Below are 24,955 nucleotides of genomic sequence, written 5' to 3'. Positions count from 1 at the left end.
AGAATGACTTCAGTAGAAATAAGAGCTGGTGATGGCAACCCCTCCCACCGCACAATTCATTATCACAGAGAAAAGAGCTGCACTCACGAGCCCAGAGGGCTTGAGGTGGACAAACCACATTAAGTACCACCACACCCTCATACTTTTCTTTTTCTTTTCCATTGAAAAAAATGGACTTTCCAACTTGAAACCGAAAACTTTTAATCAGCCCCCTTTAGTTTTCTACTGAACCAAGAAAAAGCTCAGTGAGCAGCTTTTTCTCTCCTTTTTTATCTGCTTGTGTACGTTTGTAGTGTTTTGATAAGATCGTGATATAAGACAGCATCAGCTTCCTGGAAAGTCTTCAAGGCCATGCTGCATGTTGCCAGAATCAAGAGCTGTCAAACCAGTTACTACTGACCCTATGGTCTAATGTTTCAAGAAGGAAACCCCAGTTGTTGGATTACAACAAAAAAAGAAGTTTCCGCCCGAGTTCATTCCCATACAATAAGGAATATGATTCTTAAAGTTAAAAAACCACATCCGTATCTGATTACATTTCCTACCTAAACATGTTTCTGCATATTTATTTAAGCTACACACAAATTACATCTACTGATCTCCTTTTACTCAGCCAGATTTTTAATAACCATCTAGCATGATGGCTTGTCAGGGCAACATCTAACCGACAACCTCAGGAAACAATGACAAGGTCAAGGCACAAGTAAGCAGCAAGAAATATGAAGATGTTCCAGATATGCTTACTGGGGAAAGTTCTTTTAAGACTTCCAGAACCAAATTGCTGCCTCAACAATCCATGTTTAAAAATCCCACACGAGAAAGCATGTGCAACCTTGGCCTGGTTCTGGTGCATCTTGTGCCAAAGCAAGGCCAGAAAGATATAATCCTACATTCGGGCCAAACTCTTATCCCCTACAAGCCAAGACATTAGACAAACATGTTTTTTTTTTTTTTTTTTTTTTGGGGTAAAAAGTTGGCAATGTCAAATGGTGAACTGTACGCTAGACATGTCTGAACCGTTACCAGAGAAGGCTTTCAGTGGCTCCAAGACTTGAGTCACCTCCACGCCCTTTGGCGTAGGACTTCCCCCAACAGTGGAGCAGGGAAATATAAAAGTAGCAGTGAAAAAGGGTAAACAAAGAAATGGAGGAGGTGGGGGTGAATCCTTTCCAGAAGCTGCAAATCAGGGTTGAGATGTAGAAACTGAATGGACGATGATGAAGAGCTTTTGTGGTTGAGTAAGATGACGTCATGGCAACGAGACGGAGAGAGGGTAGCCAAGAGCGGTGCTGCAGTACCAGAGATAGAGACAGAGGATATTTTCAGTGGTTATGGTTTGGTCAAACTGCAGAGTCAGCAACCACAGTCACATCTGGTCATCTGGTTATTGGATGCTGCATTATTTATACGCCAAGCAGCACGTTGGTTAATTACCCTTTACTCAACTTATTGTGATTTTCCAGTTGGGTTTGGAGAGACTGATAAGTCCACTAAAAGCATCTTTTGGAAGAAATAGGAACGATAATGGAAACATTTAGAAAATGTCAGGCAGCATAGTCTTTGCATCCTATAAAGCTGGCCTGGGGACACTTTTTCTATGCGCACAACTGTCCACCCACCCTTCCTCCAGAGCTGGCCGTGTGATGTCAGAGAGATAAAAAGTGTGTCGTGTTTTCTTGACGCCGTCGCTAATCCCCAGAAACCCACACCGTTCCTGCTCATCTTCTCGTGACACCAAAAACAGGAAGAAGAAGAACAAATGTGAATCAAAAATCACAACAGCGCTTCTTGCAAGATTAACGCATGAGCAGCAAGGCGCTAAAAGCAAAAAGTAGCTGCGGCAAGAAAAACTAATAAGGAAGCTGGTGAATCAAACTGAGAGACATGCCTAAACAAAGCAAGTAAGGGAAAAGTAAACCCGCAGGCAACAACTTCAAGTCCAAACTCAGTGGTGGCTGTAACACGATCAGGTCAAAACACAACTTCACCGTAAACGTGTTTCCATCCCTTTGCAAACAACCTCACATCTTGGCATCTTCACACTACACTGAACTCCTCAGAGCTGCCAGCTGACTGGGAAAGGGCTCTAATCTCAGTGCAAACCTCATTCAGTAAGACTGATCCCAAAACTCCTCCAAGTATGGGAGCTCGTTTGAAGCCGGAGCTCATCCTGATGGAAAAATCAGGTCTGCGTTTGGTTTCCTGCACTGAAGTGCAGTGTGTCATATTCAGCACATGGGATCTGAAATGCCACTGGTCAAAACATTCCTCTGACGGACCACACAAGCTAACCAGTGTCTGCTGCTCAAAAAGCCACTTCAGGATCTGCGAGGAGCCCAAAGAAGGACAAAAGTGTCAAAGACGTAAATGGCATCACCAGATGAAGAGATTTAACGACTTACAGAGCTGAGAGTTAAAGTTTGCTCCATGTATGGCGCTGTGTGCCTGCCTCGTCCTCAGGGCTGTTCCTCGCGACTGGTGTGTGTGAAAGGGTCCATCCGCTGGATCTCTACGGAGAGCGCCTCTGTGTGTGTGTGTGTATGTGTATGTGTGTGTGTGTGTGTGTGCAATGCAGAGACGAAGCTGAACAGGGGGAAGAGAGCGTGTGCCAACGAGCCAAAAATCCTGACAGCTACTGGGAGTTCAAAAGCTCCCTCTCTCTTTCCTCTGCTGCCGGTTCCTCTCCCTCCCTCCCTCCCTCTCTGCTGTGAATTCCTCCTCTCTCCTCTTCTCTATTTACCTCCCCTCACGGTCTCTTGGTGTCTGCTACGCCCACAAGATAGATCTGTTACCTTGCAAGAAAAGAAATATCTCCACACCTAAAAGGAAAAGAAGGAAACTTGTAACTCATTCCCTGCATCAGGCGTTTCGGGTATGTCTGACTAAAACCGTGTGCTGTAGCTGATGCCTCACACCAACAGATGTTTTCACACGCAGCAACACTTCGGAAGATAGGAGTCAGCGTGAACACAGCAGCCTACTAATGGTGCCATCTCTGCAAAAGCTGAGCGCGCTGTCATCCGCTGAGCGTCACCAGCGCAAAGCATCTGCTTGGGGAGCCTGTGATGAGAAAACATGCTCGTAAAAGTCGAGCGGTACAGTAGGATGCCGGGGCATTCGCAGAAGGGGCTCTGACAAGCACCGGAAGGTAATAAGACAAGATGGGTACGAAGCAGAACATTCTTGGACGTGCCTGAACATAAAGGGATCTGACAACGCTGTCGGTCTCCACAAGGAAAACGCAGAACTAGACAGCTGATTCACCGTCTAGTTAACCAGAAACACACACTTTGTGTATTCTGATTTTTTTGCAGCAGCTGTTTGTCTTTGAAGGCAAACAGGGTTAGCTCAGTTTTGCACCAGCCATAGTGACACACAGCACTGATCTCTGAAGGCCACCCACGTCCGGTTTGATCAGCGCTCCTCCGCTGTCTGCATCAGGGCTTGTTCTTAGGGGTCAGCCCTAACAAAATGGTCTCCTCGTGTCCTTGAGAGTCCAGATGCAAGGACAAACGCGATGATGATGTCTGTGCCAGTTTTATTGCATCAGAACAAAAATGCATATATTTTGACTAAAATGAGACTAAAATTAAAATCAACTTTAGTCAAAAGACTAAGACTAAATTAAAACTTCTTGTGAAAATTAACACCGTCTTCAACTCTAACCTATTCTACGTCTCCAAGCAACAACAAGAGATTAGATGCTTGCATTTATGCAGCAGATGGAATAAAATCTCATAGTTCTGAAGGAATGTACAGCTGTTATGTTTCCCAGTAGTTTAACCAGTATTCAAATTTTAACTAAAGCTTAAAAGAAGAGTCTGCACCTTTAATGTAAAGTCTTTCTGTAAAGATATTAAAATCTGTCTCTTTTTTTTTTTAGAATTTTTTTTTTCAGTGTTCTTCATGCAAGCTTTATGCTCATGCTCCAACTCTCGTTCCTGTTTTGGGCATTTTTCAGTGGCAGAGTAACAGAGACCACACGCGAGGCCTGCCATAGGAATGTATGGCTGATTTGAGGTCATTTATGCGTCTCTTTCAACAAAGAATTTAGAGATTCTACAAATTTTGTGTTTACAAGAATATCTTTAAAAGTGACATGTAAAAAGATTATAATAGAAAAAGGTTTTATGTTTTTATGTGGGCAAACATTGCATGCCAGCAGTACACCTTTGGTTTGCAGTGCAGCTCTTTTTTGGAGGTTCTCCATAGGGTTGGCAATAATACTGTTATGAGGTATACTGGGGCATACAAGAGCACTAACGGTTATGCTTAGGGATGTTCATTATTGGCTTTCTTTTACTGATGTTAGATGTAAACAGTTATCAGTATATGTGGGATACCAACATAATCAAAACAAAAGAAAAACTAAATTGTTTTGGATGATTAACATCACATATCCTCCTATTGTGCATACTTAAACATTATTTGTGGAAAATGTGGCAATTTTTTCTATTGAAATGAGGCCAGTTGTGCCAAACAACTTAAATCTCTCAAGAACTAAACCTCAGATCTGTCATATTTTGACATTATGAGTGGGAGAAGTAGCTGAAGCATGTGCATGGTATGTAAATGTTGTCATTGAGAGCAGAAACCAATACCAATAGTTTCTGTTGTTAGATTGCAATACCAATATTGGCCAATAAAAATGATATGCCAATAATACTGAACAATCCCAAGTGTTGCTAAGAAAATCGTTCTTAAAGGTGTGGATTACTCATTTAATCAAAACATTTGCAGTGGTCTCGGGCATAAATGAATCTCTTGCAAGCAGAACTCAGGGCACAAAAAAGCCCACAAACTCCCGGCCCAGCAGGACCGGTCTGCGACATCCAAGCTGTGCTTCAAATGGGAGGATTTGGAGTCTTATTTCCTGATATTTAGACATTTTGCATTGGATTGGACAAAAGCAACGTGACCCTTTCACCAACTCTGTGTACATCTTTGGTATGTTCTTGCTGTGTTTAGTTTCAAACTGCATTTTTGGTTATTTTTTAAAACACAGAAAAAGTTTTCTTTTTTTTACCTTGCTGACAGTTTCGTTTACCGGCTGTAAACTTCCCCAGAGCTGACGCTGATGGTGGCGTCACTTCCTTCTCTGTTTATCCACGGGCAACAGAGGATGTTGTCGCCCTTAAGGGCGAACATTGTGGGAAATGACACAATGTAACAAAAATGCAGTTTGAAACTAAACACAGCAAGAACATACCAAAGATGTTTAAAGAAAAATACGGACAACAAGGAACAAAGGACTTCCGCCGTTTGGAACGTTCACACCAAAAACGCGCACGTCTAAGGAACCACCTTCGCTTCAATTTAAGATGCCAGGACGAAAACATCACGCCAACAAGCCTACAGCTGAAAACACCGATCTGGACCAAGACAGCACAAAACATAATGGAAAGAACACAGAGAGCACTACTCAAAGAAAGGATAAGAAACGTTGCAACCAAACAGAAGCAAGTGGATAACGAACTGGAAAGAAGACACCTGGACTTAAAAAGGAATGACAAAGTAGATGAAAAAAACGGAGGAACAAATTAAAGGACACGTGATGGAAAAACAGGAAAAAGAGTTCATGAAAGTAAAAGAAAGACACAAAGAAGTTAAACTCATCAACAAGAAAAAGAGAAAAGATAAACAAGATAACACCACACAAAGCTCATGGGTGCGTAACCTTTCACAACACGAACTAACAAAAGCAGAAGAAAGCATTAAAAACAGGTTTAAACTTTGCAGTAACACCAAAGAAAACAGCATATGATGAATTTATTGTAGCAACAGAACTAGCATGTCAACAGATCACAGATGAGGGAAAGAAAGCACAACTTAGAAATAAAGTTGTTGGGATATTAAAGAACAGCAAAATTCAACACAGCAATATTACAAAAGAAGAAGAATCAGCCATGACAGCCTTATCCAAAAATGAACAGATAATTATTCTACCGGCAGACAAAGGAAGAAACACAGTAGTTATGGACAAAGAAAAATATAAACAACAGATGAAACAGATGCTAGAGGACAAAAATACATACAAAATACTTTAAAAAAAGACCAAACAGAAAGCATTAAGGAAAACATGAAAAAATTACTGAAGCCACTACAAGAAAAAGGCAAAATAACAGAAAAAATGTATAAACACTGGATTCCTACAGCAAACATAATACCAAGAATCTATGGAACACCAAAAATACACAAAAAAAACACCACTTAGACCAATAGTAGACAGCATAGGTACACCAACATACAACATGGCAAAAGAAATCAGCAAAATCATCAGCCCGTTATTAGGTAACACAGATCAACACTGCAAAAATAGTAAAGAACTGGCAGAAGAACTCAATGAAATTACAATAGAAGACAACGTCATACTCATCTCACATGATGTCACATCTCTGTTCACAAAAACACCAACCCAAACAACCATAGACATAGTAGTAAACAGAATCAGACAGGACAAGACTTTACACAAAAGAGCAAACCTCACAGCAGATGACATAGCACAACTGATAGGACTGGTAGCTAACTCCACTTACTTCACATATGAAAACACAATATACAAACTGGAAGGCTTCGCCATGGGTAACCCGTTATCAGCCACCCTGTGCGAGTTTTTCATGGAAGACCTAGAACAAAAAGCCGTAGCCACTGCCCCCCCAAACTGCAAAATAAAACTATGGAAACGCTACGTAGACGACATACTGGAAATCACACCAAAAGGACCAACAGAAACTCTAACACAACACTTGAATAACAGTGACGACACAGGCAACATAAAGTTCACTTATGAGTCAGAAACAGAAGGCAGTATAGCATTTATGGACATGAAAATAAGCTGGCAGACCGACGGGACCCTAAACATAAACACATACAGGAAACCAACACACACAGACCAATATCTATTATGGACATCAGAACACCCCACCATACACAAAATGTCGGTAATCAGAACATTATATCACCGAGCAAACATGGTAACAGAAGCATGAGACCGTAAACAAGAGGACAAACACATACAACACGCTTTAAAGACCTGCGGATACCCGACATGGGCAATAAACAAAGGAAAACAACAAACAACAACAGAAAGAAAAGAACAACCTAAGCAAAGAAACCCAGAAAGACAAGAACCAAAACCAGTGATAACCCTACCATACATCAAAGGTATAACAGAAAAAATAAGAGCAGCAATGAAAAAAACACAACATAAACACACCAACAAAACCATACACAACAGTTAGAAACAGACTAGTACACCCAAAAGACAAGATACCAGCTGGACTTAAATGTGGAGTCGTTTACGAAATCCCACGCAAACTCTGCAATTAAACATACATAGGAGAAACCGGACGCCAACGCAACACACAAACAATAGAACACAGAAAGGAGTGTGAGAAAGAAACAAGTGTGCTCAGGGACATTGATGTCTTATATCCACAAACAGCAAGCCTGGAGGGGCTTCAGCCAAGTGTTTGAGTTGCTAATGCTAGCGGTTAGCTTCTGTTGAAAGAGACGTTCTCTGCTAATTCTGGATGCTAAAACAACAACAGCACTCCTTGTTATGAGTCAATTTGGGTAAGTCCAAATTACAATATGAAGCAGAGTAATCAGGCTTTTCAAATCCTTGCCTTGGCCCCCAAAATGCCTTGACATGGCCTGGGTGTGGGACTGAGTTTTGAAGGTGAATTGTATTAAATATGTAAATATCACATCCTTATAAATGATTGCTTTATGAAAGGTAAAAGACGTGAAGTGGGATAAATCTACCCACATTTTCCTTTTCAAGCTCTTTGTTTAGTTTTCTTCCAGTGACATTTTTCCTGTCCTGTCTGTCTCTAAGCTTCCTGCATCTCCTCTCAACCCCACGGCTGCACCAGCAAGGAGAAGTCACCAGACCACGGATGATGAGTTCTGCTGCAGCGGAGCGCGTCAGGCACCAATAAAACAGAAAGTACCAGAGAGTATATGAACGGGCATGAACGGTGGTGTGTGTTGATTATATTTTTTGATGGCACCACTTTGAGAAGGTTACTGTGGCCGTCGGCAGGACGCAGATGTCCAGAGTGCATCAGCGTGTGCGTCTCTCCTTTGCGGAGCATAAACTAGGCTTAACAGTGATGCTAATACATGTGTGTTAGTGACTGAGGTAATTTAAACCCTTTATAAAGATTTTCAAATAGGAAAAGCAAGCCTTGGGTGAAGATTCTTGTTTTTATTTTAGTCGTTTCTTAGCTCTAGCTACACATAACTATGTGCTGTGAGGCAACCTTCTACTTCTGAATCTGTGCCTGATGAACTAAAACATCTCAAAAACATTAGCTCGGCTCTGTCGTATTTCCACATTTTGAGCGAGAGGGTAGTAGCTGAAGAGTTTGTGTACAGTATTTGTAAGGTATGTAAAAGTTACACTAACTGCTAACTGCACTTGTGTGTAATTTAGTAGCAGCTGACAGCAGATCAGTTGTTACGGGCATTCACAGTCAGGTCTGCAGATACTTCCCTCGCTCTCACAGCGCAGACAGACCACACCTACATGCCGCTAAGTGCACCTGGGAAACAGCACTTCCACACTTGCTTCCATCGATTGCACGATCCCGACCAGGGGCGTGAGTGCGTAGGATGTCCTGATTCTCAAGTGCGGAATATGATCACGCCCCTTTTGCGCCCTAGATCCGCACTTCACCCAAGTTTGAATCGACGCGGACTTGGGTGAAGTGTATTACCCACAATCCATTGCTGCAGAAGAGCAGGCTCAAGTTCTTTTCTGAAAATATGTATTTTCTAATGAAATTAGTTCATTTTAGGACGATTATTTGATGCTCTAAAACTTTTAGATAAAGCAGCAACGAATGTAAAATTATTCCAAGTAATTGATTGTTTGTTTCAAAGTTGCTAATGAAGTTTTTTTTTAACCCTCTGAGGCTCAAAATAAGTTTTGATAAACGGACGAACAACTAAGTCCTTCAGGGGAACTTCTGAGTTAAAACATGCTCATGAAACACGTATGTGGAGTAACCAGGTAGGTAGGTTTTAATGTTGCACATCTGCAACGCCTGCCTCCAGAGGGTTAAGTATCACAGCGACCAGCATCCCGGCATGCGTTGCGATAGATGATGCAATGCTCCCCGTCTCAATTCGGCAATTATTTGCACACTTGTGTACCACGCACTCAAAGTCTTACTGCACACTTTCTCCTAGTGCACTTTGCTTAAGACCGCAGGGCGAGTAGTGTGAGAGTTGGCAGCTCTGTTATCGTGCTGGCACAATAGCTGCCATAACATTAAAGGAGTAGATGGAAAAGGCGTTGGTATTATTTATGGAGCGGGGGCTAATGCTTGTGCATGTGTATCAGGGGGTTGGACGAAGAGCTTACAGTTCACCAACTACAGAGGTGTGAAAAACTCTTTGCCCCCTTCCTGATTTCTTATTCTTTTGCATGTTTGTCACACAAAATGTTTCTGATTATCAAACACATTTAACCATTAGTCAAAGAAAACACAAGTAAACACAACATGCAGTTTTGAAATGATGGTTTTTATTATTTAGGGAGAGAACAAAATCCAAACCCACATTGCCCTGTGTGAAAAAGTAATTGCCCCCTTGTTAAAAAATAACCCAACTGTGGTGTTTCACACCTGAGTTCAATTTCTGTAGCCACCCCCAAGCCTGATTACTGCCACACCTGTTTCAATCAAGAAATCACCTAAATATGAGCTGCCTGACAGAGAAGTAGACCAAAAGCACCTCAAAAGCTAGCCATCATGCCAAGATCCAAAGAAATTCAAGAACAAATGAGAACAAAAGTAATTGAGATCTGTCAGTCTGGTAAAGGTTATAAAGCCATTTCTAAAGCTTTGGGACTCCAGCGAACCACAGTGAGAGCCATTATCCACAAATGGCAACAACATGGAACAGTGGTGAACCTTCCCAGGAGTGCGCGGCCGACCAAAATTACCCCAAGAGCGCAGAGACAACTCATCCGAGAGGTCACAAAAGACCCCAGGACAACTTCTAAAGAACTGCAGGCCTCACTTGCCTCAATTAAGGTCAAAGTTCACGACTCCACCATAAGAAAGAGACTGGGCAAAAATGGCCTGCATGGCAGATTTCCAAGACACCAACCACTGTTAAGCAAAAAGAACGTTAGGGCTCGTCTCAATTTTGCTAAGAAACATCTCAATGATTGCCAAGACTTTTGGGAAAATACCTTGTGGACTGATGAGACAAAGGTTGAACTTTTTGGAAGGCAAATGTCCCGTTACATCTGGCGTAGAAGTAACACAGCATTTCAGACAAAGAACATCATACCAACAGTAAAATATGGTGGTGGTAGTGTGATGGTCTGGGGTTGTTTTGCTGCTTCAGGAACTGGAAGGCTTGCTGTGATAAATGGAACCATGAATTCTACTGTCTACCAAAACATCCTGAAGGAGAACGTCCGGCCATCTGTTCGTCAACTAAAGCTGAAGCGATCTTGGGTGCTGCAGCAGGACAATGACACAAAACACACCAGCAAATCCACCTCTGAATGGCTGAACAACAACAAAATGAAGACTTTGGAGTGGCCTAGTCAAAGTCCTGACCTGAATCCTATTGAGATGCTATGGCATGACCTTAAAAAGGCAGTTCATGCTAGAAAACCCTCAAATAAAGCTGAATTACAACAATTCTGCAAAGATGAGTGGGCCAAAATTCCTCCAGAGCGCTGTAAAAGACTCGTAGCAAGTTATCACAAACGTTTGATTGCAGTTATTGCTGCTAAGGGAGGCCCAGCCAGTTATTAGGTTCAGGGGCCAATTAGTTTTTCACACAGGGCAATGTAGGTTTGGATTTTGTTCTCTCCCTAAATAATAAAAACCATCATTTCAAAACTGCATTTTGTGTTTACTTGTGTTATCTTTGACTAATGGTTAAATGTGTTTGATGATCAGAAACATTTTGTGTGACAAACATGCAAAAGAATAAGAAATCAGGAAGGGGGCAGACAGTTTTTCACACCACTGTATTAACCATTAAGGGCATCCATTAATGCTTAAAGAAATTTTGGAAAATGTGTATGCTTACAGTCTATCCATTTATTTACAATATTTAGATTATTTTTTTCTACCGTCTGTGCAATAGCCAAGTTCTGATAGCAGAGAAAGGTCAAAAACAAACATTCATGACGTTGTGTAAGTTGTGTGTGTTTCTTTGGAAATTAGCTCTTTCTGCCGTGACAATGCACATTTACCATTTGTGGGACTAATAAAAGATTATCTTATCTTATCTAACACAACAAACTAAAGGTGTAAGACGCAGAACTCAATGCAACACAACGAGAAAGCTTTCCTCTTAGCCAGGGCTGCTCTCAGCAGCCACTCACATTTTTTATATTTATCAAAGAACAAACAGGAATAATCTCAAGGTGTGAAAACAATTCCTAAAAAAGCCCCACATTCCTGCGGAGGTGTGATCATAAACTCAGAAGTAATTTTACCTCTCGCTGATTGAAGTGGCAGCTGGTACTTTAAAGGAAATCTGAGCAGCACATATAACTACGCAGAAAATTCTTAGTTTCTAAGCTAACACTGATGACTGATAATGCCAAAATAAAAATTAGCAGTCCGAGTGTCGGACCTGTTCGTCACATTCAAGCCACTGAAGCAAAAATAAAAATAATCAACCATCTGAGAGTGGTGCATTTTTTTAAAATAACACAAACGTGTAAAAAATATGTAAAAGAAAACAATTCAAGCTTGAGGTCAGAGTGATAAATGTATGATAACAGAATAAATGAGTCATTTGTTGCACATCTGGAGCAGACCTGCTCCAAGTACAAAGCTTTCAACAACAGCACTCTTTAGTCGATGCCGAGTTAAATCTGTGGGCTGATTTGAGGTCTAACTCTTTGAGTGAAAATTGGTGCTATTTGGTTGTTTGACTCATGCGCAGATGTACAATCCAGCATGCAATCATGTGGTTGCTGTTCCAGTTTCTTCGTGTACACCCAAAGCCATTACAACATTCCTAACTGTGAGTATTTGTGAACATAAATCAAGAGTGCATGAGTAACGCATGCATGCAGGGACAACTGGAGAAAGAGCATTTTTAAGTGACGTTTATACGAGGGAATGTTAGCACAACCTTCAGAGGTGCAGTGGCGCTCGTTAGCGAGTCCAAACCAACAGGCCAGTGCCTCTGGCTCACACAAAGACCACTTTGTGGGGAGCCACCTGTCGTTTGTGACAGCAAACTGAGTTCAAGGTAGAAGGTAAGGATTAGCTGTGTGCGTGTGTGTGTGTGTGTGTGCGTGTGCATGTGCGTGCGTGTGTGTGTGGGGTTAGCTGAATGTCCAAGTTAACTTCTGCACCTTCCACCAATAATGAAGATAAAGATGAATGGCAGGCTGTGACAGAGGATAAAGGCTTAGCGAAGCTTACCACCCACCCTGTTTAGGACTGAAAATGTCTCTTTAGTAAATGATGGTCGAATTTAGAAAATATTCAACTACGTTGACTTCTTGCTCAATTTCTGTAAAACGGTAGCCTGGCCAGCCATGCCGTTGGCATGGTAACGCCCGGTACAGAGGAGTTCGCTGCAGCTATCTCCTCTGTTCTGACGAATTGGACATGTCTTTAAAACCACAAGAAGATGTGCTAAAAGCCTTTCTTCTAAAGAAAGATGTTCGCGTCCTCGCCATCATTGTCTACAGCTAAAAAACTACAGCATCACGCGATACAGTCATCATTTTCACCTCTTTTCTTATTGGTTATTTTTGAGCTGGCTAGTCCCACCCCTCTTGGTGCTCTCTGCCCGTGAGCATCCAGACTCGTCCTCTAGTCTGGCAGGCCAGGCAAGTGAAACGGACGGACTTAGGGTAATTTACTCGTTTTCTAAGGGTGATTTATCTGTGATGTCCATCTTGAAAGTTGTAGACATTTATTGTCCATCAGTGGGGAAAGTTTGGTGTCACAACAGCAATCGCATTCATTGTAGGAGACGAGCTAGGAATAAGTAATGACAGACTGCACTTTGAACAAAAGAAAAGAAAACAGAAACAGGTCCACAGAACAGGCAGTTGCACCATCTTCTTTACAAGCACCTCCTCCTTCACCTGCTCAAAGATTGCAGCGGCCGCCGCCGTGCCTTCGTCCAAAGTAGCTCAACACGCCCAATCGCAGAAGGCTGGTAGAGTTAACCTCTCTACTGTTGGCCTAATTTAGATCATTTCTAAAAAAAAAAAAAAAAAAAAGAACCTCCTCTAGGAAGGAACTGGCACCAAAATTAACCAAAGCTGCAACCATAAAGATCTGTGAAATAAAGAAAGACCTTAAAGCTTTAAAAATATGAGTCAAGCGCATTTTCCCAACAAACAGAAAAGCCTTTTCTCACATGAACACACGAGCAAGTACAAAAACTTCATGCCTACCTCAAGATCATCCAGAGAGCGTGCCATGCTGAGGCGTTTGGATGAGCGACGTTTGGAGGCGCGGACAACACCCATACCCCAAAATCTGGATCCCTGTTAGAAAAATAAATCCCCATTTGTAATTACAAGTTTGTTATTCTCACCCTGTCCATACTGGGTGAGCTGATATTAGTCCACCAAGAAATGAACTCATTTGAAAATGGCCAATCTGTTAGCACTGACTCGGATTTAACAGTGTTATTTTGCGACTTCTTTGTTTTTTAGCACAGCAGTGTGCACTACAACAGTTAGTATTGAGTCTGCTTAAAACAACTGGGGGCATCACGAATGCTTAAATTAATCAGCTTACTTTTTCTGAAATGTTCAGATTCATATCTAATGAAAACGATCATTTACAGTCTGAGACAATCCACCAGAGGCGAGACTAAACCATCATAAAAAGACGCCGTGTTCCGACTGCCACCACCGTTCTCATGATTTCCAGGGTCGTGCCTGGAGTTTCAACAAGAGTTTGAGAATTGCACATAATTACCAATGTATGGCATGGGCTCTACCCAGTAATTTCCCCAGCTTCCTGTCTAAGATAGTCTTCTTTAAAGCAAGCTGGGAGGACAAAAACAAATATGTTATCTGGCTCTGAGCTAGAAGCAGAAAAATACTAGAATAACTGAAGCAGATGGGGACAAAACATTTATTTTTAAATTCAACTTCATCCAAAACACCCACTGCATGTACCCTTAATTTGCAGACGCACATTTGCTAACATGCAGTCTAATTGGAGCCCTTTGTGAGGCTGAGGAGCAAGAGAGAAAACACTCCAGGGATTCTGTGAATACACATTACTGATTTCCTGAGAGACGCTTGTTTCCGGTACCACGTGGATACACAGGGACATCTTGTGGACAAAGAAGAAACCAACACCAGATATCATAAGCAGGGGTTTTCTCTCACATTCTTGTTTGTGACAACGTAATTATTGGGTTTGTGACCATTTGTTCTGGTGAAGTGGCTCAAAGGTGTTCTCTAGATGTGTGGAATCTTTTCACAGATGTCTGATGGGTTGTAAACCTAAAGAAATGGAAAAACTTACATTTTTGCTGTTGCCATCCGTCCTCGGTTTCTGTCTCTGCTCAAGAAACCTTTTGGTCCACTCCTCCCTGGGAGGCATCATGGCCTCTGTGGAATAGCACCTATCTGGGGCTCTTTGGCTCATTGGAGGGGGTGGGTTATGAGTCATGCCTTGGGTGTTTGATGCACAGTTGTTGGTGGATATCTCTTGAGGTACAGAATCACTATTTAGGCCTTTAGCCCACTTTGGCTTTGAGAACCACCTTTGACTGCTTCTTAGTGGATCTGCCAAAAAGTTTGGTTTCTTAGTCAAAGGTAGAGGAGGAGGTGGAGGCTTAAACTGGAACTCTAGCCTGGGTGGGGGACCGCCGTAAAAGCTGGTTAAAGAATCCGGACCAGGTAGAGATTCTGAAAGGGAGTGTGTGCTGGCACTGGTCTCTAGATTAAGCATTTGGCCACTCTTGGAGAGGTTTATTGGGGTGAGGCCTTCAATCTGAGGGTAATCCCATGGACAGCTGGGGAGGTGGGCCCCAGAAAGGTTTGGGATTTCTGGAGGGAAATCCCTGTCAGCTCTCTCTTCAGGGGGAGAAGCATTTCCAATACCACTGTCCCCATTGCTGCTAGCACTGCCTTGTTTTCTGGTGTTGTCATTCTCCTTGGCTTGCTGCTGGGCCTCTGAGTCCAGTTTGAATCTGAGCCTTTCCACTACCTCCCCCAGGTCACTGTAAAGAACTGTAACAAAGTGGAGGACATCTGGGGGGGTCTGAGGGAACTCCAAGCAGCCAAAGGCATCTGGATCTGGGGTGCAGTTAAAACCAAAGCGGCCAGCAATCCCTTTGTGGTCCTCGTGGTTTCCAAGCTCTGGATCAATAAAAAACACGTGACAAGAGGCCCGTAAAAGACCGTCCTCAGGGACACGGCCATTGATAATGTGAGCTGTAGTGACTAAGCAAAAGAAACGAGGGTCTTCGGTGCACACTGCTCCTAGAACAAGGTTCTCAGCAGGAAAAGCAGCCAAAACAGCTCCTGCGTCATCACACAGCTGAATGCAATCAAACATGATCTTCATCATCACCAGGGTGTGGGTATTCTGCTCCGTGCCCAGTTGTCGGATTCTCTCCCGAATGGCTTTCAAACAGGCATCCTCAGAATCTCTAGGATTCAAAATCAGCTCTGTGGAGCTCAAGTAGCCAACCACTAAAGTCATATTTAAAACGGCCCAGTGTCGACGTACTTCTTCTGTGTCCGTAAAAACTGAATCCGTGTCCGCTACCGTCTCTACGTACAACTTTGGATGGCCTGCTAAAACACTCCACTGTTGTGACCACTGAGACATGTCGGGCTCCGAAACCGGCCTCTGCTTCGCCGTGACCGCCGGAGGAGAGTGAAACGAAGAATTGCTGGAATCATCCGATATAGTCCGGAGAACACTCGCCTTCTGGAAAGCACTGCTCTTCTGCGCAAAGTCGAATTTTGCATCATTAAGGATGGGATTGCCCATAATTCGACGTTCAGCGAGCACAAGCAAACGCAAGGGGCCCGTACAGCTGCCGATCAACTGCACCACGGATTCATGTGAAGCAGTGGACACGTCAGTTCCATTGAGGGCCATGATGCAGTCCCCTTGTCTGAGACCCACCAAGTGGGCAGGACTCCCCTCCATGATGCCGCTCAAGAGGCACGGTTTCTGCCCCGAGATTGTAAAACCGTAGCCGGCCCGACCACGAATGATCTCCACGCCCCTGAGCTCGCTGGCTGCATTTAGATCCAGACGCCTCCTGGCGCCATCCGGCTGCTCTTGTATCCTCATGTTAATCGCAGGGTGCTGTGAGATCCAGCACGAGGGAATTGGAAAATCTTGAAGAATGCCAACACTACTGTGTTGTTGTCATCCTACATTTGAATGAAGAGGAGAACAGAGGAAAAAACTGTTGAATACACAGTTATTCATTTGAAGTGAAGAGAAGAAAATAAAACTTATATAAGACTAGAAAAGAGTTAGAAATATGATTAAATGCAAATTTTAAAAAACTTGAGTGAAATCAAAAGGGGTGAGCAATTTGGCAGAAATATATCTGTTTTCTTTTACAATAAAATCTCACCTTAACTTTACATTTTTTAGCTTTGGCTCTTTGTAAATGACACAAAATACAGCATTTGAGCCCAAATCATCTTTTTCTGAAAAGATTTTAATCAGTTTACACAATTTTGCAGCGAGGCAATGGACACTGCAATCCCTCAGTTTTGGCAGATTGTCAATACAATTATATTCTTCACTATTTAATATCTTTAATAAGTTAAAATTAGCATGTGATTATCAGAATTAGCCTATCAAAAAAATTTGTTTTTCATTTAGTTTTTTTGATCCATGAACACACACCAGTCCCTTATCTCGTCTGTGCCAAGCGATAATACAACCGATCTTACGTTTGGATGATTTTTACTTCCACATTTGTAATTTTCAAGTTAACTGCATGTTAAATAGATTTTAATAACGGATACTTGACATAAGCTGGAATCTGAAGGTCAGAGTTGCACAAAAATCAAAACTCGGTATTAGCCCTCAACACCAGAATCGATGCAGCACACGCAAAATCATTCAAATTAAAAACGTTTAAAACAACGACTACATATTTAGAAAAGTACATGAAAATGGTATTCAAAATTACTAAAACACATAAAGGCATTTTTAAAAACACACCGGAAGTCTTTATTTTACTCTAACATGCTCCCCAAAGCAATCAGAGTTAAACTGACATCAATCTTATTTTAGCCATTTTCTGTCAGAGACACGGACAGAGGACGCTTTTGTAACACAGCTTGTATATTACTCCCACTCCTCCCGCTCCCACAAAAACAAAGTGCCAGCTGGCACCCTACTCAGAACTTTAATGAAAACCAGACTCTTTAGTTTCGGTCAGCAGCTGTTTTAAAATACTTCAACTCACCACGAAAGTTAACCTTAGCTGCTTCTTTTCGTCTTCAGTCACAGTGAAACTATAAACCGAGGATAATTTGACGAAAAGAGAAGAAAAAGTACCTGTTGAGGGTTGTAAAGTTTCTAGAACGCTCCCCACGTGGTGGGAACTCCTCGCGCTACATTCTCCTTAGAACTTTTCACCCTTTTCTTCTTTTCTTTTACATTATTTTTTTATATTTCCTTGCCGTGATTCGGTGGTCCATATGGCAACGCTCGACGGCACTACCTCACTCACAAAGCGTCTTTCATAGTAACCATGACAGCATAACGTCTCTGAAGCACGTGACCTTTTCTACTGGCCAATCACAACGCCTGTCACGTTTAATATTCAAACAAACCGTGTGACGCTATTGGCTGACACGCAGGTGGCAGCTGCCACAACATTTAAAGGCCAAGTCTTCAATTTACAGGAAAATTGAATTCGAAATATACAAATTAAGCAGCTGGAACCTCATTATTAATGTCAGTGGTGAAAGTCCCAAGTCAGCACAGTAACCCTTACGACAAAACAGTGGTCACTGTTAGATGTACATTTAAGAAAACCACATATTAGTCTTACCTGTTTTTAGTGCTTCTGGGAACAGAAGCTGGTCAAAGGGCTGTAACGGTTGCACGCCTACACATGCACAGGGCAATTAAACACTTGCTAAAACAAAAGAAGAGGGTAAACAAGGTCATTTGAACCAACAACTGGGTCACTGACTATGTTCCACTTTGCATTGTGCATAATTATACCCTATTTTTAGAGCACAGTGTTATTGTGGACAGAAATTGTTCTGCTTTGTCATTTTGTTGGATTAAACAGCACCTATTCAAATTATATATAGATTAAGCTAAAAAAAACACATTCTGAATTTCAGTCTGCACAAGGGACTGTAAGTCTTTTAAAGTGTTCATGTTCTTCTGGCAATCTGAAAGGCTTTTGGAGTTTCTAGTTTCATAAACAACCCTGCAGTAGCAGGGTTAAGCAGGTTAAGCAGAAGAAGACAATCTTTTATATAGGAGACCACTGACAAGCACTAACACAAGCCAACGGATGCTAAATAAGCCACAAAATAAAAAGATCCACACTCTTGGACAAAAATATTATTACTATAAAGTCCATTAGCAACAAAGCCAGGTCACCATCAGTCTGTGATTCATAGCCTCCTTTAGCTTCCTCAAAGGCCATTCTGATGTTCACTCTGGTTTTAGTGTCACAACGTGAAAAACTTTGGATTTAGTTTAAGTTGCATGATTTGTGTTTTATTGCTGACATGCTTATTTTGTGTTTTGAATGGTTTTCCCCTTTGCGGTACCTCCCAGAGACACTAATTAGAACAAATGGGAACAGGTGTGGAATGCCCACAGGTGCAATGGACTCAAAATGAGGTATAAAAGGAGCTGAGGAAAGAGTCAAGGAGAGCAGCAGACACCAGAGACATGCATGAGGTCTGAGAGCAAGAGACGCACCCTGGACGGTGATGTCTCTGGCAAGGACACGAACACCCGACCACCCTTGAATGCAGATCGGCACCTGGAGCACCGTCCCGGGATGTGGACAAGCGGCCAAGTGTGGAGGATTGTGGGATGCCCTCTCCTCCCCCATGGGAGTGGCTCAATTTTGACGCTGGTGCCTCTGCGTCTTGTTAGGGCCTTGGGCCGAGGAGGGCGTCACGTGTCCAAGGAGCGGAGCTGTGCCAGGGGGCTGCGGAGAGACTGGCGGTGTGCGCAGCAGCCAGCGGGCGAAGGGACAACGCTGGAGCCATGGCGGTAGCACAGACAGGTTGCTGCAGGAGGTTGACTTTGTGCCTGACAGCCAAAGGACAAGGTGGAGCGGACTGGGTCCCAGCTACGAGGGTCAACACTGTCCGCTGGAGCCAAGAGGTGGCTCCTTGTACTGGACACCGTCCCGCCCCTGGTGATGCACAGGATGTTTTAGACGGTTTTTAAGACTGCTTTTATGTATTTTTTTTACTCCTTCAGCCTCTAAAGACTTGAACTTTTAGCGTTGTTTTTGCTCCTCCAAATAAATGATCTATTTTAGTGTTAAGTGGTTTTCCTGCCTGTTCTTTGGACCATGAGTCGCTTGTTTTCCCCCTTGTATCCGGAATCTGCAGCCGTGGACGGGCTGCTGCGGGGTGACATATTTAGCTCTTTCATGTTCCTCCAAACTCTCTGACTTATACTTCCATGACGCTAATAAGCAAGCTTCTTTTTTCTTCTTCTTGAGTTTATTTATTTTTCAGCAAACTGGAAAAGCTGACTGCTAGCCATTATATAAGCTACAGACACAGAACATAGCTAACAGCCCTGAAGTAGGGAAAGAGCGCCCCCCAGGACACCTACCCAGTGCTGTTTCTGGTCAGCAGAGAGCTGCAAAGTGCTGTTCCACGTGAAGTTGGTAAAGTTTGTACCTACACAATTACTAAACCTCACTTTAAAATTAATTGGTTAAAATGTTAAAATCTTCTTTGTGTTGCCAAAAAGAGAGAATATTTTACTTATTTTCCCATTAAATCGATGGCATTGCACAAAGGAAAGAAGAGTCATGCACTTAGCAGTGTTGAAGAGCACATGAAATCTGTGTCTGTGAAATAAGCAAAAATCCAGTACAGAAATCTATCCATTCCTAGCTAATATCCTCTAATCTCTTTGAAGTTCAAAAATACTGTAATTTTCTTCCATACACATGTGGGAGCAATGATGATTAAAAGTAATCTACTGTTAGGGCAATGCAACTCAATTTTAAATCACTTCTTAGTCACGTTGTTGGTTTTACACAGCCATCAAAGTGACTTTGAGTTCAGTTTCTTTATATGTTGATGATTTTATGCAATGCTGAACAAACCAGAAATGTTCACAGAAAATGACACAAATTGGAAGACAAGAGCCAATGACCAAAGAAAACCTCTAAAGCATCTTTGGAATGTTTGATACATTATTTCTATGAACACTTGTGAGTTTATTAAAGGGGTGAGAAATGACGGAGTTATGATTGTTTTGATAACATCTTTAGAGTAATGTTAGGCATTATGTGTCGAGAATGACTCTCAGCTAGTTAGACAAAATGTTTAGCTCAACATCTGACAAACTTCTGCTGGTTCTAGGGCCGTGGCCACAGGGGCGTTGGTCCTTTCTGAAATCTGATTGGCTCATGAAGTGCCCCTGTCCTGTCACCCATCTGTCCTTGTGAGGATCAGATCCAAGTCCAAACACTGGTGGCGCTTATGAGCCTTGATGTATTTTGGGTATATTATTTCACCCATATAGCCCCATGGTCAGAAAAATCCTAGAACAGCCACTGTGTTAAATTGAATGAGTTGTAGCTAATTTTTGTGCTAGGCTAGTCAATATCAACATAACTGGACTGAGACTTGCAGTTGGACATCTGGTGATGGTATTCTGGAGTTTTTTACTGAAATTTGTTGATTGATGAAATGTTTAGCTAAAAGTCAGACAGAGGCAAAAACATTATTGTTTGCATTTTGTTGCAGTGTTTTAACAGTGGGCATCGCAAGACTTTTGCACAAACATTGTTTTACTCCAAAGTTTTGTGGATTAAAGTTGAAAAATAAATCAGGGTATACTTTACAAGGTTTCCTCTATTAACATTACTTAGTGCATTATTAAGCATTAATAGACATGTATTAACATTGTCATTATTGTTAACTATTAAGTGTCCTTAAGGTTAGGACAAAGGGTGTGTGTGTGTGTGTGTGTGTGTGTGTGTGTGTGTGTGTGTGTGTGTGTGTGTGTGTGTGTGTGTGTGTGTGTGTGTGTGTGTGTGTGTGTGTGTGTGACTGGTTGAACAATCTCTTTGTGGTCTCTAGTAATTCTCAGGAGGGAAAAATATACTGGTGCACCACTTTTCTGACATAACGGTTGCCCACATTATAGCTGAGCTTCAGACAGCAGGTTGTGGAGTAAATTTTCCTGATATTTGGGCAACTCACCACGGATAGTACAACAGCCATGCAACTCTACCACTGACTTACAACGTGGATGTTTTATCTCCACAAGTAACACAAGTCTGGAGGAGTTCTGCCATGTGGTGAAGTTGCTAATGCTAACAGTTAGCTTAAACTAGATGTAGTCTGCTGTTTCCTGGATGCTAAAACAACAACAGCCTTCACCATCATGAGTCAATATATGGGTGAGTCCATGAATATTAAGTGACAGCGTGACGTAGATCTGTCAGGCTTTTCAAATCCTAGAGTTTCACCATCCATTTTCTATCAGAAGCTACAGCAGGAGATAGGAGTAGGAGACTATTTTCATGCTCAGCCTGCATGAAAAACTTACAGTGACCGATTATAGTCAGAAATAATCATCAAAAATGGTTTTTCAGTCATTCGCGCCTTTAATACTTTGTTTAATAGTTTATTAATGCTTAATAATGCACTAAGTAACATTATTGAAGGGAACCTTATTGTGAAGTGTTAAACCAGACTTAAACTGTTTATGCTAGCTTCACCTTGAATGCCTGTTCAGTTAGTAACCTATAGCACCTTTCACAGATAAAAATCCCAAGGTGCTTCACATCCAAACAGAATAAAATACTTGAGCATAAACGGTTGAGACCACTTTTCTTCTACAACCCCTGCATTCAGCAGGGCAAATATCCAGCCCTCTCAGTCAGTGAATTTTGAAAATGAAGGTTAGCAACAATTCCTTCTGACCTTTGTGAGAAAGGGGTTGACACAAAACCGTGTTCTAACGGGAAGAATCCGGTTTTTAAAATAAAGATAGTTTCAACATTCGATTAAATAAAAGCCTTTTTTTAGAATCAGTCGACAAGATCTCACAAAGCTGGTTTAACGATTTTAATGAGGTACTTGGCAAATTATCAAGAAATATTTCTTTACAAGTAGTCTAAAATGGAAAACCTAGCTGAACTCTTGCTAACATTTGTATTTACACAGATTAATACGTGTTAATGACTTTCAGGTCGACTCATAAATGGTTAAAGCATATATTGGTGCAAACCTTCACCACTCATGTAAGATTTACTGGTCAGTAAGTAAACCAAGTGCAGTTAAAGAGAAATCCTAAAAAAGAAAGACACTAATTTTCCTATAAGAGGGAAATTCTACAGTTTCTCCTGGAGAACTTTAGGGTTTTGCTTGATCTTTGGATCCACTCTGACCCCACGCCGCTGACGTAGAGGCTGGAAGCTGGATCATCTTCTCCAGGAGGTTCATCATCCTCTCCTGCAGCTGCAGACACTGGACCTGCAGCAGGTTCTGCTGCTGCAGGGACCGACGGACCTCTCTGCACGTTTCCTCGATGGCCCGGGTCGACCTCTTCTGCTGCTGCAGCACAGCCTGCATCACCTGCAGCTTCTTCCTTTTCAGGGACAGGTACTTCCTGGAACGTCTCTTCCTGCCTGAGATGGGATGGGAGCTGAATGACGAACAGAGGAGGAACCTTTTAGATCAGACTCAGAGGATACGTGTAAATTTGGTAGATTTCTTTGAACAAATAGAACATTAAATCATTGTGTTTCGGTTACCTGGAGCCCAGCGTGTGATCACTGTCAGAGCTCAACGAGTCCAGCTCTTGTTTTATCTCCATCTCATCTGAGGAACCCGTGTATTCTGGCAAGAATCCCATCAAGCCCTCCTCTGACTGGGACAAAGAGTTGTCTGTGGGCTGGGATGAAGTGGAGGGACCTGCAGAGGACGACTGAAAATCCAGGGAGTTCACCCTGCCGTTCACCAGCGGCTTGGCCAGGATCTTCTCGATGGGTTTGTAGTAGGGCCAGTCTGGAGCCTCGCCTGACTCGGCGGCTGTGGCTTTCAGTCTCCTGCGACAGCGAAAAGAAACGATTTGTCATTAAAAAAAAACAATCTAAATAAAGTCATGCAACGTCTGGATTTTGGATGTGGAAGACTTGCCTGAACTGGAAGGACATGTTGGTGATTTTCATCTTGATCTCCTCTTTGAAGCGCTGCTCTCCAGTCAGCTGGAAGAACCTCTGGGAGATCTTCTCATAAACCTTGGCGTTCCTCTTGCTGGTCTTCAGTTCATTGTGGAATTCCTCCCAAACGTACAGGAGGGCTTTCATTTCGCCGTCCGTCCAGTTCGGGGCCCTCCTGTGTTTCTCACTGTGGCCTGGCATCAGGTAGCTGAAACCGTCGTCTGTCGCCATGTTTTTCTCCTTTTTAAAGGCCTCTCTTTTAGGCTGTGCTGACTCTTTCCTTTTCTCTTTTTGCAAAGATGAGGACCTTTGCAGGTTGAATTTAAAAGCCTTTTTACTGTTAGTAGAGGTCAGTTGAGTCTGCAGGGAGGGAGGGGAAACATGCGAGGAAGCACATGCCACGACCGTCCTGCCCGTGCCCTTCCCCCTAGCCTAGCTGAAAGAGGACTCAAAATGGGGCCTAAGGCAGGAGAGAAATCCGGTTAAAAGCTTTTAATACCGCGTGATGTCACTGTGACATCAAGTTGCCCTGGCAACGGTGAGAGCGTGGCCCTTTATTCTCCCTCCTCTTTGGTCTAACCACTCCCATCAGCTCTCTTTCACCCTCCATTTTGCTCCACTGGCATCACAAAAAGCTTTTAGTTGAAAGGCAGCAGTGTGAGCAGGCAGGACTGCTGACGGTTTGAAATATGAGCCTCAAGGGAGGGAGGGAGGGGTGTGTGTGTGTGTGTGAGCAGAGCTGAGACGGCAGTGTTTCCCTGGCAACGAGGGAAAGGATTTGGTAGTCAGCCAACACGCTGCTCCGTTTAAAAGCTTTTAATAATAGACAAGTCGTTTTGAGAGGAAGCAGAAGCAGGGTTCTCGCTTCATCTGGAATCGTGCAGAAAAGAGGAGCAAACAGCTCCTGGCGCCAGTTTGGTGCTTAAAAAACATGCAAAGACGTTTCACTGAAAAAGTGTGAAGCTCTGTGGGTGAGGAGCGGTGGGGGGGAGGCATGAGGCAAAATGGCAACATGTGGGGATCGACCCTGCAGAGCAGCACAACACGCTTTCTTTGCATAGCTGTGGGTGGCGGACAATAGACCCCCGCCTGCAGGAGGGGTTTCTCTGGCCTGATAAACCCCCCTCCCCCCACGCTCAGGGAGATCTGCTGTTTTTATCTGCTACATTTTCCTGATTTTTAGTGAAACATCAGCTGTTCCCTTTGAGCCGCGCCTCCCCGCGTGCTGCGCCTGATAAAAGCAGAAAGAGTAATGGAGTAAAGCAGCATCGCCTCATCCGTACAGCGCCATGCCACTGGTTGCTGTCAGCAGAGCTTAATGCAGGAGTGGCCTGACTGGATTGCTAACCCATCTGCTCTTGTTTGACCTGACAGGAGGCTGGTGCTTTTTTTTTTTTTTTTTTTACCACATACTGAGAGATTTGCTCAGCCCATCACATCTGCCCTTTAACGATAAAGCTCTGTCGCCGTGTCAACACAGGAGCAAATGAAAGCAGACGTGAAAGACTTCCAGTGAAAAGATGTTGCGCTTTTTATTCCCTTTCTTTGCTGTCAGAGAGTAAAACTGTGGGATTTTTAGGGTTTTAGTTACCATGAC

At 42.8% G+C, this 24,955-nt stretch overlaps 2 protein-coding genes across 2 annotated transcripts in view; both read right to left on the bottom strand.

Annotated features, from left to right (window-relative positions):
* The window catches only part of rgs12a (regulator of G protein signaling 12a), a 64,207-nt gene extending 46,294 nt beyond the window's left edge, over positions 1–17,913 (bottom strand). Inside the window, exons 1-3 of the mRNA XM_070546403.1 lie at positions 17,517–17,913; positions 14,499–16,369; positions 13,409–13,501 (exon numbers count right to left, since the gene is read on the bottom strand). Of these exons, the coding sequence (XP_070402504.1) occupies positions 13,409–13,501; positions 14,499–16,286 (1,881 nt within the window). The 5' untranslated portion in view covers positions 16,287–16,369; positions 17,517–17,913. The remainder of the gene's footprint in view (positions 1–13,408; positions 13,502–14,498; positions 16,370–17,516) is intronic.
* A 4,334-nt stretch (positions 17,914–22,247) lies between these two features.
* On the bottom strand, positions 22,248–24,019 carry msantd1 (Myb/SANT-like DNA-binding domain containing 1). The gene is made up of 3 exons (XM_015946901.3): positions 23,336–24,019; positions 22,951–23,244; positions 22,248–22,841 (listed from the first exon to the last, which is right to left on the bottom strand). The coding sequence occupies exons 1-3, from the start codon at positions 23,587–23,589 to the stop codon at positions 22,550–22,552; spliced, it is 840 nt and encodes a 279-aa protein (XP_015802387.1). The 5' UTR covers positions 23,590–24,019; the 3' UTR covers positions 22,248–22,549.
* Between the last annotated feature and the right edge of the window lie 936 nt (positions 24,020–24,955).

Source organism: Nothobranchius furzeri, chromosome 2 (assembly GCF_043380555.1).
Source record: "Nothobranchius furzeri strain GRZ-AD chromosome 2, NfurGRZ-RIMD1, whole genome shotgun sequence".
NCBI classification, from domain to species: Eukaryota; Metazoa; Chordata; class Actinopteri; order Cyprinodontiformes; family Nothobranchiidae; genus Nothobranchius; species Nothobranchius furzeri.
This window is presented reverse-complemented; position numbering and strand designations above follow the sequence as displayed.